Source organism: Phascolarctos cinereus, unplaced genomic scaffold (assembly GCF_003287225.1).
Source record: "Phascolarctos cinereus isolate Bilbo 61053 unplaced genomic scaffold, phaCin_HiC Scaffold_1;HRSCAF=81, whole genome shotgun sequence".
Lineage (NCBI taxonomy): Eukaryota > Metazoa > Chordata > Mammalia > Diprotodontia > Phascolarctidae > Phascolarctos > Phascolarctos cinereus.
In genome coordinates, this window is record NW_027555514.1 from 153,124,000 (window position 1) to 153,138,429 (window position 14,430).

Sequence of the window (14,430 nt, forward strand, 5' to 3'; positions counted from 1 at the left end):
TGGCACTTTCTTTGCCTCCGATATTATGCATATATAAATAAGATTCCTTGAGAAAACCTACCCAGCCCCTGTAAAATACTTGGGACTTCTGATGAATATTACATCTAAAATACATCAGTCCAGATAATTTTCCCTATAAAGGTTTATTATAAAAATAGCTTTAATCCAGAAGGATTCCATAGCTACATCTGGTTCTAATGATATGCAAAATTCTCCAAAGACAGGAGAATTTGTGTCATAACCAATATCATGGTCCTCTCTTCCTAAAACAAAAGAGAGCTTATATAATCAAACAAAAGATATAAAAGTCTCTCTATCTATTCCTCAGGATAAACTTTTAGTTCTCAGAACTTACTGGAAGATAATGGGAATACCATCCTAGGGCTATATAAGGTTGAAATGAGAAATCAATATATTCTTTGGAGCATTGTTCTCAATCTTTTTGGCCTCAGCACATCCCTCTGTACTCTCAAAAATAAGGACCTCTCAGAGTTTTGTTTATACTGATTTTATACATACATTCACACAGTGATATTTATTGTATTGGAAATGAAAATGTTTTGACCTTGTAATTCCCTAAAATTTGTTTTTTCCATCTTTTTGATAGTTATATTGTTCTATTTCTGATTTGGGGAATCAATTAGATATCTCTCTCAATTTTATTACAGCACAAAATTTGGAGAATCAATCAGAACCAAAGATGATGTTATAAAATGATGATTATAATCAGGGTCCAAAAGTAGTGATTTAAAAATTCAAAATTAAAAATTCAAAAGCTTGGGGGCAGCTAGGTGGTGCAGTGGATAGAGCTCCGGCCTTGGAGTCAGCAGGACCTAAGTTCATATCTGGCCTTAGACACTTGACACTGTGTGACCTTGGTCAAGTCACTTAACCCTAATTACCTCACCCCCCCCAAAAAAAAAGTTCAAAAGCTGAGAACTTAGGAAGCATAGTCATTTATGGTCAAAAAATGGATTCATCAAATAGAGCACTTAAAGGCAGCAGTCAAGTAATCCATTCTATTTAATAGCTACCAATGTCTCACTGTGGTAGGCAGATTAGAAAGAGTTCAGAACAAAGAATACCAGTGCGATTAAAGATCATTTAACCCAACCCCTCATTTTACAAAGTAAAGACTGAATGCTTTTGCCTTTATCCAGTTGTTTTAGCCATGTTTGACTCTTTATGCCTCCATTTGAAGTTTTCTTGAGAAAGATACTGCAGTGATTTGCCATTTGCTTCTCCAGCTCAATTTACAGATGAGAATACTGAGTAAACAGGATTAAGTGACTTGCCTTGGGTCACATAGCTAAAAAGTGTCTGAGAACAGATTTGAACTCAGGAAGATTAGTTTTGCTGACTCCAGATCTGGTTCTCAATCTACTGCTTCACCTAGCAAGGGGAACTTACGGCCTTGAGTCTACATGTGGCCCTCTACGTCCTCAACTACAGCCCTTTGATTGAATCCAAATGTCACAGTATAATTCCACTTAATAAAAGGATTTGTTCTGTAAAACTTAAGACTCTGTTAAAAGGCCACATCCAAGGACCAAGAAGGCTACAGGTTTCCCATCCCTAGCCTAGCTGCTCTAAACACTGAATAAAACAATAGGGGGGGAAAAAAGACTGAATGTAACAACAGAAAAAAAAAAAGATGAGAGGAAATCAGAACTTGTACCATGAAAACATGAAAGGGAAAAGGAGAGGAGAGAAGGTAGAACATGGTGAAGGTCTTTCTGCTTTGTGGGTCTCCCAAACATGGAGTCATTTTAAACCTTCCCTTTGCTACTCCTCTCCAATTCAATTAGTCATTAAGTATTCTAAATTGGGCTTCTGTAATATTAAATTAGTTTCTTCTCTAGTTCCAAAGTTCTTTCCTTAGTTCAGTTCCTCAATCACTTCACATATGACCAAATCCAACACCATTCTAGATGCTCTTCCTGTTGTATTATACGCGTGATTGCCAGATCAATCTGTTTGAAATTGCTTTTCATGCCACTTTTCATTTCAAGAACTTCCAGTGGCTTCCAAATGACCTCACACACAGCCCAAATTGCTTAATACCTTTCTATAAAACTGGATATTCAAAGAAACTTTTTTTTAAAATCTGCATTCTACAGGCTATAACTTTTATTTGTTTTGCTTCTCTCAGCATGTACTCTCCAACTTGAGCTAAATAAATGTGTTCACTATTCCTCTACATACCTGACTCATTCTTAATTCTTGCTTTTGTACATTCTATTCTCCACTGTACTAATCTTAACCCTCTATTATTTATGATCATTTACTTCCTTAAAAATGCAATGTTAACAATCTTTCTGATTCTTCAAATACTTATTGATTTATTTTACTAATTTCCTAACACCTTATTTGTTATTTGTACTCAATTATTTAACACTAATTTACATACCCCTTTGCAAGAGTCTCAAATCCATTTCATGTATATATCCTATATCTAAGACTAGAACATAAATATCTGGTGGGAAACCAATCTTAACGTAATGGTTTGTCTATGAATGACACTTGATAAATGTCTTGGATGAATTTTGAGGAAGTTGGATCTAATAATTCAATTCTGAGCCCTAAAAAATATTAACTTAGGGCTGTTGACTCCTCAATTTGTATTTCCTCTAGCATGCATGAAAATATTTCATTTAGGTGTGGCAGTGTTTATTTGTGTGTTTTTGCAGTGGAGAAAAGAAGGTGAGAAAAAGCAATCTCATGAAACTCAAAGTGAAGGGTATTGCTAGAGTCCTCCAATTGAAATTATCAACACATTTTAAATGCCAAATACTATAAATTCCATTAAAGTTATATAACATTGCAAATATAATGTAAAACTATCCAATCATGAGAATTGTGAAGTTTTTCATTTAAAAGGTATTTTTTGTCCTGTCATATCTAATGAAGTGTTAGTATGAGATGTTAATTAGCATCCAGATAAAACATCATTATGTAGAATTCAGTACACCAAAAGAGTATTCTACTTGCATTATCTCAAATATTATTAGTCCTGAGATTCAATGACAAAATATGTATCATGGTATATAAAACCAAATATAGGGCCTGGGAGATCATTGATTACTTGCTGGATCATCCAGCCTGAGCCCATTAATTGTGGGTGCTCCCCTCAGTTCTGTTCTAATCCTTCTTCCCTTCTTCCTCTATATGATTTAACCTGATGATCTCATCAGCTTTCATAGCTTCAATTATCATCTCCAGGTAGATGTTTTTCATATTTATTTATCCATTCCTGAACAGTTTTGTATCCCCAGATGCATTTACCATGAATATCTTAAACTCAACATATCCCAAACAGAACTGATTATCTTTCCCTTCAAATCGAAATCCCTTCTCTTCCAAAATCCTTATTATATTCCAGGACATCATAATACTTCCTGTCATCTACACTCATAACCTTAGTGTCATCCTTGACTCCTCACATTATTTCCTCCCCTTTCCACATCTAAGTCTTATCTATTCTACCTGTACCATGTCTCTTGTATAGAATCCTTTCTCTTCTCCAACACTGGCTACCACCACACCTCAGTTCCTCATTGCCTAATACCTGGATAATTAATAATAGTCTAATGATTAGTCTCCCTCATTCAAGTTTCTCCCCATTCAAATCCATCCTCCACTTAGATACCAAAGTTCTCTTGTTTAAATGATGGTCTGACTAAGTACTCAATGAACTCCAACGGCTTCCCATAACATCCAGGATAAAATATAAAATCATCTCTTTAACTTTAAAGTCCTTCATAACCTAACCCCTTCCTAACTTTCCAGTATTCTGATATCTTTTGTTGTTGTCATTCAGTCTTTTCAGTTGCATCCAACTCTTCGTGACCCCACTTGGGGTTTTCTTGGCAAAGATGCTGAAGCAGTTTACCATTTCGATATTTAGCTCATTTTACAAATGAGGAAGTGAGGCAAACACGGTCGAGTGACTTGCCCCATGGTTACACAGCTTGTAAATACTGAAGATTTGAACTGAAGATGCTGAGTCTTTCTGACTTCAGCTGAGCACCCTATCCACTTAGCTTCCCTATATTTTATTTCCTTCTAAATACTCTATGATCTAAATTCTATGGCCTTCTCATTGTTCCTTAAATATAATACTGTATCACCCACACCCAACTCTGTATTTTCACTAACTGCCCCCCTTTCCTGGAAAGTTCTCTCCTCTCATATTTACCTTGTGGCTTCCCTGGCTCACTTCAAGTCTCAGCTAAAATCTCACCTTCTACAGGACAAATTTCCTGATCTCTTTTAATTCTAGGACTTTCCCTCTGTTGATTATTTCCAGTTAATCCTGTAAATAACTCATCATCTAAACATAGTTATTTTGTTGTTAACTCTCCCATTAGAATGAGATCTCCTTGAGGACAGGAATTGTTCTTTGGTATCCCCAGAACTTAGTAGAGGCTCTAGAACATAATATGTGCTTAACTTTTGCTCGATGATTAATAACTGTCTGGTTACAAACTCATTTTCCAGATGTGGAAATGGAGGCACAAAGCAAATGAACAACTTGACCAAGGGCAGAGTTTGAGGTAAGATTATCAGACTCCAAATTCATTGACCTTTTTATTCCACCACTCTCCTCCTCACTCATCTTTAAACTATGTTAAAACCACTAAAAAGTAAAAGGCTTATCTTAATACTCAAAATCAATATCATAAAACTCTAATTTACTGTGTAAATCCCTGGGTCAGATTTTCAGAATAAGAAGTAAACTGTGTTAAATAAATATGTTTATACAAAAACTTTTAAAATGACAATGTTATACATTTTTAAAGTGTTAGATTTACTTAGAATTTAAATATCTACATCTTTTTCATTACAAAGGAATTCTTAATACAGGATATTATCTTTTTAATTTTCATGGAACACTGCATTTTTATCTGTCTTAACTGTGTTCCAAACTTTTTATTTGTTTGCTTGTTCTTTAATCTTAATAGGTATCTTTTTTTTAAATTTCCACAGGATATAATCAAAGAATCTAGTACTACATAATTTTGTAAGAAAAGATCTGCAGACAACTGCAGGAAATGTACCATTTACTATTAACCTCAGGTAATTGAAAATATTGGATTGAATTACTTCCTTTTCAATTTGTTTTCCCAGAGCTAAATCTTAAGACTTCATTGAAAATTTGTTATGTACTTTTTTTGGACACAATTTTCCCATGTGAATGTGTCAGAATATACAAACACAAGGCAGAGTCAACAGGATGTTAGGGTTGTAATCAGAAAGGTGAGATGTGAATCTGGTCTCTACCAGTTTCTGGCTATATGGCCTTTAACACTTTGAACTTCAATTTGTATTATAAAATGGTGATAATAATATCTTTAGTATGTACTTTACAGTTTTCTTATGAGGCCTAAAGGAGATATTGCATGAACAATCTTGGCAAACCTAAAAGAGCTACATAAATATTATTGCTATTAGTTAATTTGTATTTTAAGAGTTACATAAAGGTAAATTTAATATAATAATGGATTTTGTGAGCTGAAAGGATCATCCAGATCATCCATTCCCATCCCCTCATTTTCTAAGAGAGGCAACTGAACCACAGAAAGGTTAAATTTCTTTCCCCAAAGTTAAAGATGTTGAGTGTAGAGCCTGAGTTTCTTGATTACCGATTTTGCTCCAACAGCCTCCTGCACCTTTATTTTGTGAAAAATATGGAATTAGGTGCAAACTAGCAAAATATCCTTTAAGTTTCAGAATAGACATCTTAATTTACCTTTAGTAACCCACCATAGAATAGCATTATTTAGTGCTCACATGCTTCTTAGTATTGCACTGACTCATTCAACAATAGTCATCCTGTGTTTTTTCAAGGCAAACCTTTGCTAGGCACTGTGGGGAATACAATGATAAAATCAATCATAGTTTTGCCCAAGAAGAGGATGCAATCTAGTAGAACAGATATGTACACAAATAAATATATACAAAGTAGTGTGTGCTAAGTGGAATAAGATGTGCAAAGAAAATGTTATGCAAATTAAGAAGCAGAAATCAGTTCTAGTTGAAGGGAACAAAGAAAGCAAGGAAAGAGAGGGAGGTCCCTGGCAGGGTACCCTAGGGAAAAAGATAGAGATGTCGGGAGAGTGTCAGACCAGCAAAATGAACTACAAAAGTCAGTAGTATCAGACCTTAAACTATATTATGAAGTGACAGCATTGTTGAAGCACAAAATGGATAATTTTTATTACTTTAAATTAAATTTTCTTGTATAAACAAAACATAGGCAGCCAAGAATAGAAGTCATACAGAAAATTTAGGAAAAATTTTCATAGACGATCTCTCAGGATGTGATGAGTTGGAATGTTGCTGCAGTGTAGGAAATGGTGAGCTGGTTGATTTAGAAAAAGACCTGAACTTTTGAAGGAATATGCTATCTGCCTTCAAAGAAACAGATGACAAGTGGAAATAAGCATAGTATGGTTATATATATGTGTGTGTGTGTGTGTGTGTGTGTCTATGTATATATGTATATATGCATATATATGTTCGTGTATGTGTATGAGTATATACATACATATGAGTATGTATGTATATACATATACATATATATGGGTATGTTTACAGATATCTATGTGTGTATATATCTGTATCTATATATGTATGTATGTATGTATGCATCTGCACTTAATTGTAGCCTTCTTTGGGGGGAGGGCGAGAGGGGAAAAGTAGAGTAAAAGGTGAACAGCAGAGAAGAAAAGAAAGCCTATAAGGAAGCAAAGAAAAGATGGGAAGCTTTAAAAACAATGTGTAGTGTTTATTATATAGTCTTTCTTGGAGTGGAAATTTATTGTTTTATATTGAATCCTCTCTTATGTTCTGCTGTGTACATGGTAATGTTATTTTTTTCTTTTCTATTTTTAAAAATAATTTTTTTTCCAAAAAAAGAAACACTTGAATATAAGTCTTTATGCTTATCCATATAAAATTTGGTTTTTCTTGTTTTTGTCCCTGGTTCTAGTCTGTTAAAATATTTAGCTCTCAGTTTTCTAGTATTACAATAAGTGAATCTGTAATAAATGCTTTCATTCAAGTTATTGGTAAGATGACAAGAACACTGAATAGAACAGTGTTAAGAATAGAGCTATTGTTGAACAAATTAGACAATATGTATATGTGTGCATGAATACATACATATATACGTATATACGTCCATATATTCCTTAGTGTTCCATAGTTTACATTCCAGATTAAGGGTAATTAACCCCTGTGACTATATCCTAGATGATAAAAAGGAAATTGATTTTGATCTAAGAGGCCATTATACTTACATATTCTATCAGATTGCATTCAAAATGTTATTTAGATGACCTGTAAAAAAGACTGAAGAGACATATCTGACTTTAATAGCCAGCATTCCTCCCATTTTAATATCCATTTATCTAACTTAGAATTCTGACCTTTACTAACTAGCTTTGATTAGCTTCTATCTTTTCTTATCAAGGTCCCCTAAAGTATAGTCAGTCACATCTGCACAGAAATGCCATACATTATCTAAAGATTACATCAATCACTTATAATGTGTTGGATATCTGCAATATCAAAAATACAAAGAAAGCAGGTAAGAAAAAAAGAAACAGAAAGTACTCAGTGATCCTTATTCGCATCATTAGTTGAATAATTACTTTCAGTTGAACAATGTATAAATCCCTAATACATGTCAGGAAAGCAATGAAAAAGCTGTATATAGTTAGGTCCTGAACTCTATGGCGGTGCTTATTGTAATATACTAAGCTTGCACAAAGTTGGTCCTATTGACCCACTGTTATTGAGTCTATGCTTTGAGTTATTATCTAAGAAGTGGAGATGGATTTTATAGGATAATAAATTTAGTGTTGGGAGTCACCTCTAGAGATGATCTATTCCAATTCCCTCATTTTGGGAATGAGGAACCTAAGAACTAGAGAAGAGGAGGCTCAAAGTCACAGAATTAATGTGTCAGTGAGTAGAACTGGAATTTTTGCCTAGGATCTTTGACTCCAAATCTAGTGTGCTTTCCATTATACCATGCTGTCTCTCTCATTTTCTTCTTAACTCAAAGGTCTTCTCTCACCTCTGTTCCAACCAAACAAATCTTCACTTCCCTTAAGACCCAGATTAAGACTCAAATTTTTCAACAATACTAACTCTACTTCTATATTGCTTTTAAATTTCATTTGACTTTTCTTATACTTGTGTATTAGTAGAGTCTTAAACTATCCTATCTTAATTATTTACATGCCATAGCTAGGTCTCTGTGGAAATAAACAATCCCCTGAAGTGGTCACATTGTATTCAAATTGACACTATTTGAAGTTATCATTATGTAAAATACGGTCACTGGTTCCAGCCCAATGGACATTTGCAGTGCCAACTCCAGTAATGTGACCACCTCTGGGGGATTTATTATTTGAACTAATCAGGACTTAATTGTACCTTCCAAATTTTTCTTTTGCCTATATCACATTGGTGTGTCACTTCTTCTTTTATGGATTTTTAATTCTCTACTAAGGTAAGAATCACCTCCTCTCCACTACAGGGAGGGAAATAGTAGGACAGATTCTTACATTTACATGTTCTCACTCAGTATCTTTACCTTTGAAACACATTGAAAAGTCAACTGGCCAAGATCAGAAGCAATGTATATGGTTATTGAAAAAAGAAAACCTAATTGGCTTATATAGGAATAAAACCTATGACCTTAGGTTCATTACTGTTCTAATAAGCTGCAAGATACTACATTTATAATTTGCCAGCTGGCTTCCTGATATGATGGAAAAGGCACTTTTCAAAGTGTCAGAAGACTTCAGTTTGATTCAGCAAACATTTCATTAAATACCTATTATGGGCAAGCAGGGTTTGAGATTTGTGAGGGGCGGGTGGGAAAGAACATTTTTAAAGTGACTTTTATGAGTCAGAAATTGTGCTAAGTGCTTTGCAAATATCACCTCATTTGATCCTCACAACAACCCTGCAAAGTAGAGGCTATTCTGATAGCCATTTTACAGTTGAGGAAACTGAGGCAGACAGAGGTTAAGTGACTTGCCTAGGATCACACAGCTAGTAAGTATCTGAAGCTGGATTTGAACTCAGGTTTTTCCTACTCTAGTCCCCAGCACTCTATCCGCTATACCACCTAGGTCTTATCATACAAAAAGACAACAATGGATTCCTTTTCTAAATAATATTTACACAGTGCTTCAAGACTTACATTCATTTTCTCATTTAAGCCTCCCAATAGTCTTGTGAGTTAAGGAGTGTAATATTGTTTATGCTTTTTTTTGTAGATAAGAAACTAAGGCAAAGAGGGGATAAATAATTTATCCATACTAACACAGCAGACTTAGAAGCTTGACTCCAAATTCAGTAGCTATCCACTGTGCCTCAAACTTTCAATCCAGTAATGAGTTAAGATTACATACAAGTAAATATGACACAAGGCACAATATGGTAAATACAAAAGGTAAATTTTGATGAAAAATGTGGAAAAACATAGACTACTTTCAGATGGGAGTATGGGGTGGGAATAAAGGAAGACTTCCTGGTATAATTAGTATCCAGAATACATGGTTAAGGAAAAGAAGGATTTTACTACTCAGTGAAGGGGAGAGGAAATACTGTTTATTCTAAGTATGTCTTGAAAAAAGGAAGAAATGACGAAAGGGAAATGAAATGAAATGAGGGAAATTAATAGAAGGACATAGTAGTCTAGTTTGTTTGGAAAACACAAGAAGAAAGTTGGTTCATAGCCATAATGGCTGTCAGTGCTAAAATAATGAGAATAATGATACAGGTGCTACAGCACTGAGGGAGAGAAAATAAAACTCTAATTTTTAAAACCCTTAGAGGGTAGAATTATGCAACTGTAGAACAGAGAGTTTGACTTGGTTCCCCATGAAATTCTTAGATATACTATTAAGTAGACAGTCTGAGCATTTGAATGAGACACCTTGTTCACTAAGGTGTCATCAAGCATGATGTGTTCATGCCAGGTTAATTTTTTTTTTTAATGACAGGGTTAATAGTCTAGTAGATCAGAGGAATGTTTCATATATAATATTCCTAGAATATAACAAAGCATTTGAAATATCTATTATGTGTATGAGGGGACATTCCTAATCAGAGCCAAATGTAGTGAAGTTTTTAGGGTCAATTATCAGTACTAGGCTTGGGAATACCCAGATGAAACTTGGGTAGGGAGAGTTTCTTTACTGGGATCACAAACTGTGGATTGAAAGCTTGAGGCAGCTTCACAGTGGATAGCTTGCTGAATTTGGAGTCAGCTTCTAAGTCTTCTGTGTTAGTATGGATAAATTATTTATCCCCTTTGCCTCAGTGGGTATATGTAAGGGGGGGAGAAGCAAGAACTAGCTTAGACTGAGGCTACAGTCATTCAGTCAAAAGCTTCTAACTTTATCTACCTGACCGAGTTGACATGGGTCAGAATGGTGAAAAAGTCTAAACTGATCTGTCTTAGACTACATGCTTTTATGGGCACTGGGACCACTGAATCTAAGTGAATCTATGAGGAAGGCCTATCATTATAATTATAATATCAAACAAATATAAATTTTACAATTATCATACTCTCTGAAAGAGATTGATCCCAAATTTCTGGGAAACATGTTTTCCTAAGAAACATAACAAAGAGGGAATGAAAAAGTTATAGGTCAATAATGTCAAATCCATTAAAGTCTAACAGAGGTAATCAAGGCCCTAAATGTTAATCAATGTCTTCAAATCCAGATTCCTCAGGCTGAAGGTCACCAAGCCCACAGATCCAATGTCTACCATCAGACACACTGATCTCAAGACTACCACCAACTATTCAAACACCAAAAATCCTTTGGCTCTAAGGGCCTCTAATGTTATCTTTAACTTTAACCCTAAGGTAGCCAAGCCCACTGAAGTGAAAGTTAGCAAGTCTATATCACCAAATCTGATGCTATAGTCATCAAGTTTGAAGTCAAGGTTGTCAGGCCTGACTGTAAGGTCACTAAGCTGAGGGATTTTAAGGCTCCCAATCCCAGTGGTTTCTTTCTTTCTTTAGAATTTTCTATAAATTATTTTTAGTTGTCAGCATTCACTTTCATAGGATTTTGAATTCTAAAATTTCCCCCTTCCCTCCCCTCCCCCTACTACATTACTGCAGGCAACCTGATATAGACTATACGTATACAATCATATTAAACATATTTCCATATTAGTTATGTTGTAAAAAAAAAAGACTCAGAGCAAAAGGGAAAAATGAGAAAGAAAAAGAAAACAATATGCTTCAATCTGCATTCAGACTCCACAGTTTTTTCTCTAGATATGGATAGCACTTTCCATCATGAGTCTTTTGGAATTGTCTTAGTTCACTGCATTGCTGAGAAAAGTTATGTCTATCAAAGCTGGTCATCAAACAATATTGCTTTTACTGTGTACAATGTTCTCCTGGTTCTGCTCACTTCACTCAGCATCAGTTCATGTAAGTCTTTCCAGGTTTTTCTGAATTCTGCCTACTCATTATTTCTTATAGCACAAAAAGTATTCCATTACATTCATATACCACAACTTGCTCCAGTCATTCCCCAATTGATGGATATCCCCTCAATTTCTAATTCCTTGCTACCACAGAAAGAGCTGCTATAAATATTTTGGTACCTGTGGGTCCTTTTCCTTTTTTCATGACTTCTTTGGGACACAGCCCTAAAAGTGCTATTGCTGGATCAAAGGGTATGCACAGTTTTATAGCCCTCTGGCATAGTTCCAAATTACACTACTGAATGGTTGGATGGTTCACAACTCCACCAATAATGCATTAGTATTCCAATTTTCCCACTTCTTCTCCAACATTTATCATTTTCTGTTTTGGCATGTCAGTCAATCTCATAGGTGTGATATGGTACCTAAGAGCTGTTTTAATTTTCATTTTTCTAATCAATAGTGATTTAGAACACTTTGTCATATTTCTATAGATAGCTTTAATTTCTTCATCTGAAAACTGCTTGTTCATATCCCTTGATGATTTATCAATTGGGGAATGACTTGTATTCTTATAAATTGCCTCAGTTCTCTATATATTTTAGAAATGATCCCTTTTTCAGAGACACTAACTGTAAAAGTTCTTTCCAAGTTTCCTGCTTGCCTCCTAATCTTGGTGGCATTGGCTTTGTTTGTACAAAACCATTTTAATTTAATGTAATTAAAATGATCCATTTTGCATTTCATAATATTCTCTATCTCTTGTTGGGTCAAAAATTCTTCCATTCTCCATAGATTTGACAGGTAAACTATTCCTTACTCTTATTAATGTAGAAGCTGCTAAATTTTTTTGTTATCCTGATTGTGTTTCCACAATACTAGAATTGTTTCTTTTTGCCTGCTCACAATATTTTCTCATTGATCTGGGGACACTGGAATTTGTCTACAATATTCCTAGAAGTTTTCCTTTGGGGATCTCTTTCAGGAGGTGATTGCTGGATTCTTTCAATTTCTGTTTTACCTTCTGGTTCTAGAATGTCAGGGCAATTTTCCTTGATGATTTTTTGAAATATGATGGCTAGGTTCTGTTTTTGACCATGGTTTTCACATAGTCCAATAATTTTAAAATTACCTCTCCTAGATCTTTTTTCCAGGTCAGTTATTTTTCCAATGAGATATTTCACATTGTCTTTTATATTTTCATTCTTTTAGTTTTGTTCTACAATTTCTTGATTTATCATAGAGTCATTAGCATCCATTTGCTCCATCATAATTTTTAAGGAATTATTTTCTTCAGTGAGGTTTTGGACCTCCTTTTCCATTTGGCCAATTCCACTTTTTAAGGCATTTTTCTCCTCAATTTTCAGTTCTTCCAAGGTGGTATGATCAAAGAAGAGGTGTTACTCCTTTTCTGGCCTGTGCTGTGGTCTACGAGTGACCACAAGCACTCTTTTCTGCCTTGGAACAATGAGGAGGATTCTCTCCCCATTGCCACCACAAGCTCCACCATGCCAGCACTCCTCCTCACCCCAGGACTGCCACCCAGGCCTGTGGCCCAGATTCAAGCATGGGCAAATCAAAAGAATCCTACCTCAGCACCAGCAAAGATATCCCTGCAATCCCCCCCAATCAGCCACTCAACCCCCCCACTATCCTTGGGCCAAGAGCTCCAGAAGCAACTGTTGCTTCTGTGGTCACCACCTTGGGAGGTACAATAGGACCAGGGCTCTACTGTACTCCTCTCTCGTACAGGTCCAACAGACCTTTCCCGCTGATCTTTCATGTTTTCTTTGTTGTTTGTAGTTTGAGAAGTCTGTTAACTGCCACACTTGCCTGTGATTCAGCTTTGCTAGGGCACTTTCTTTGCCTGCATGGCACACCGTACTGTGCACCTCTCCCAGCCAAGTGCAACAGATGTTTGCCATCAACCATCGAGGTTGTCTTGGGATGGACATTTATTTCCCTCTGTCTTTTTATAGGTTCTGCAGCTTTAAAATTTATTTAGTCAATTTTTAGTTATTTGAAGAGATTTGAGGGAGAGCTCAATCAAGTCACTGCTTTTACTCCTCCATCTTGGCTTGTTTAGGGAGTATGATACTACAACGCCCAGAGTAGAGAGAAGCAAGAGCTGTTCAGTTATTGGTTTACTTTTATTTTATCTTACAAAAACAAAGAAGCAAGAACAAAACTGTTTTTGAACTGGAAAGGACAGAGCATAAATCGCTAATGGGTAACTAAAACTCAAGATAATGAAGGAGATAATGAAATCACCTGATAAATAAGAAGATATAAAGTTGTGGGGAAGAAAATTATCAGGGGCTATGTGATAATGTGACTGTCTGTCTACACATGTGTGTATTATACTTATATGTGTGTACAAATGGTATGTAAAATGATTGTTTCAATTCACATAGGTATATTCTGGGTGAGTGAAGAAATGAAGATATTGAAAGACAAATTCAACCTTTTTCAGGATACTATAGTTTTGTGCATGATACTAAAATAACACAAAGGATAATCTTTAACAATAGTTTGGAAATGTATTTCATTGTTGGCCATTGATGTCATGACTAATATTTCTATTAATCAGATTTTATATGTCTTTCAAAGTTGTTTTCCTCTACATAATAGTAATTATTCTATGAACTATTCTCCTGGCTCTGTTTACTTCAGTTTTAATCAGTTCACACAAATCCTCCCAGGTTTCTCAGGAATCCATGCCTTTTATTATCCCTTATGGTATAATTGCTCTTTATAATCAATGCTTTGAATGAAGAAACAGATGGAATGCTTATAAATCTGTGCTTGAATTAAAACTTTCTGTATTAGGTAACATACTGTATGGAAGCGTTAGGATCCAAAAATAATTTTTGATAGCCTAGAAGATCATGGTACATTAAATTTGAAGAAATTCCATAGGAAAAATGTAAATTCTATACTCAAGTACAAAAA

General features: G+C 35.1%; 1 protein-coding gene across 1 annotated transcript in view; it reads right to left on the reverse strand.

Moving 5' to 3' along the window:
- Window positions 1-14,430, reverse strand: part of LOC144455897 (protein piccolo-like) — a 79,759-nt gene that overhangs the window by 7,710 nt on the left and 57,619 nt on the right. The window contains exon 4 of the mRNA XM_078150014.1: window positions 13,312-13,466. Coding sequence (XP_078006140.1) covers window positions 13,312-13,466 — 155 coding nt within the window. The remainder of the gene's footprint in view (window positions 1-13,311; window positions 13,467-14,430) is intronic.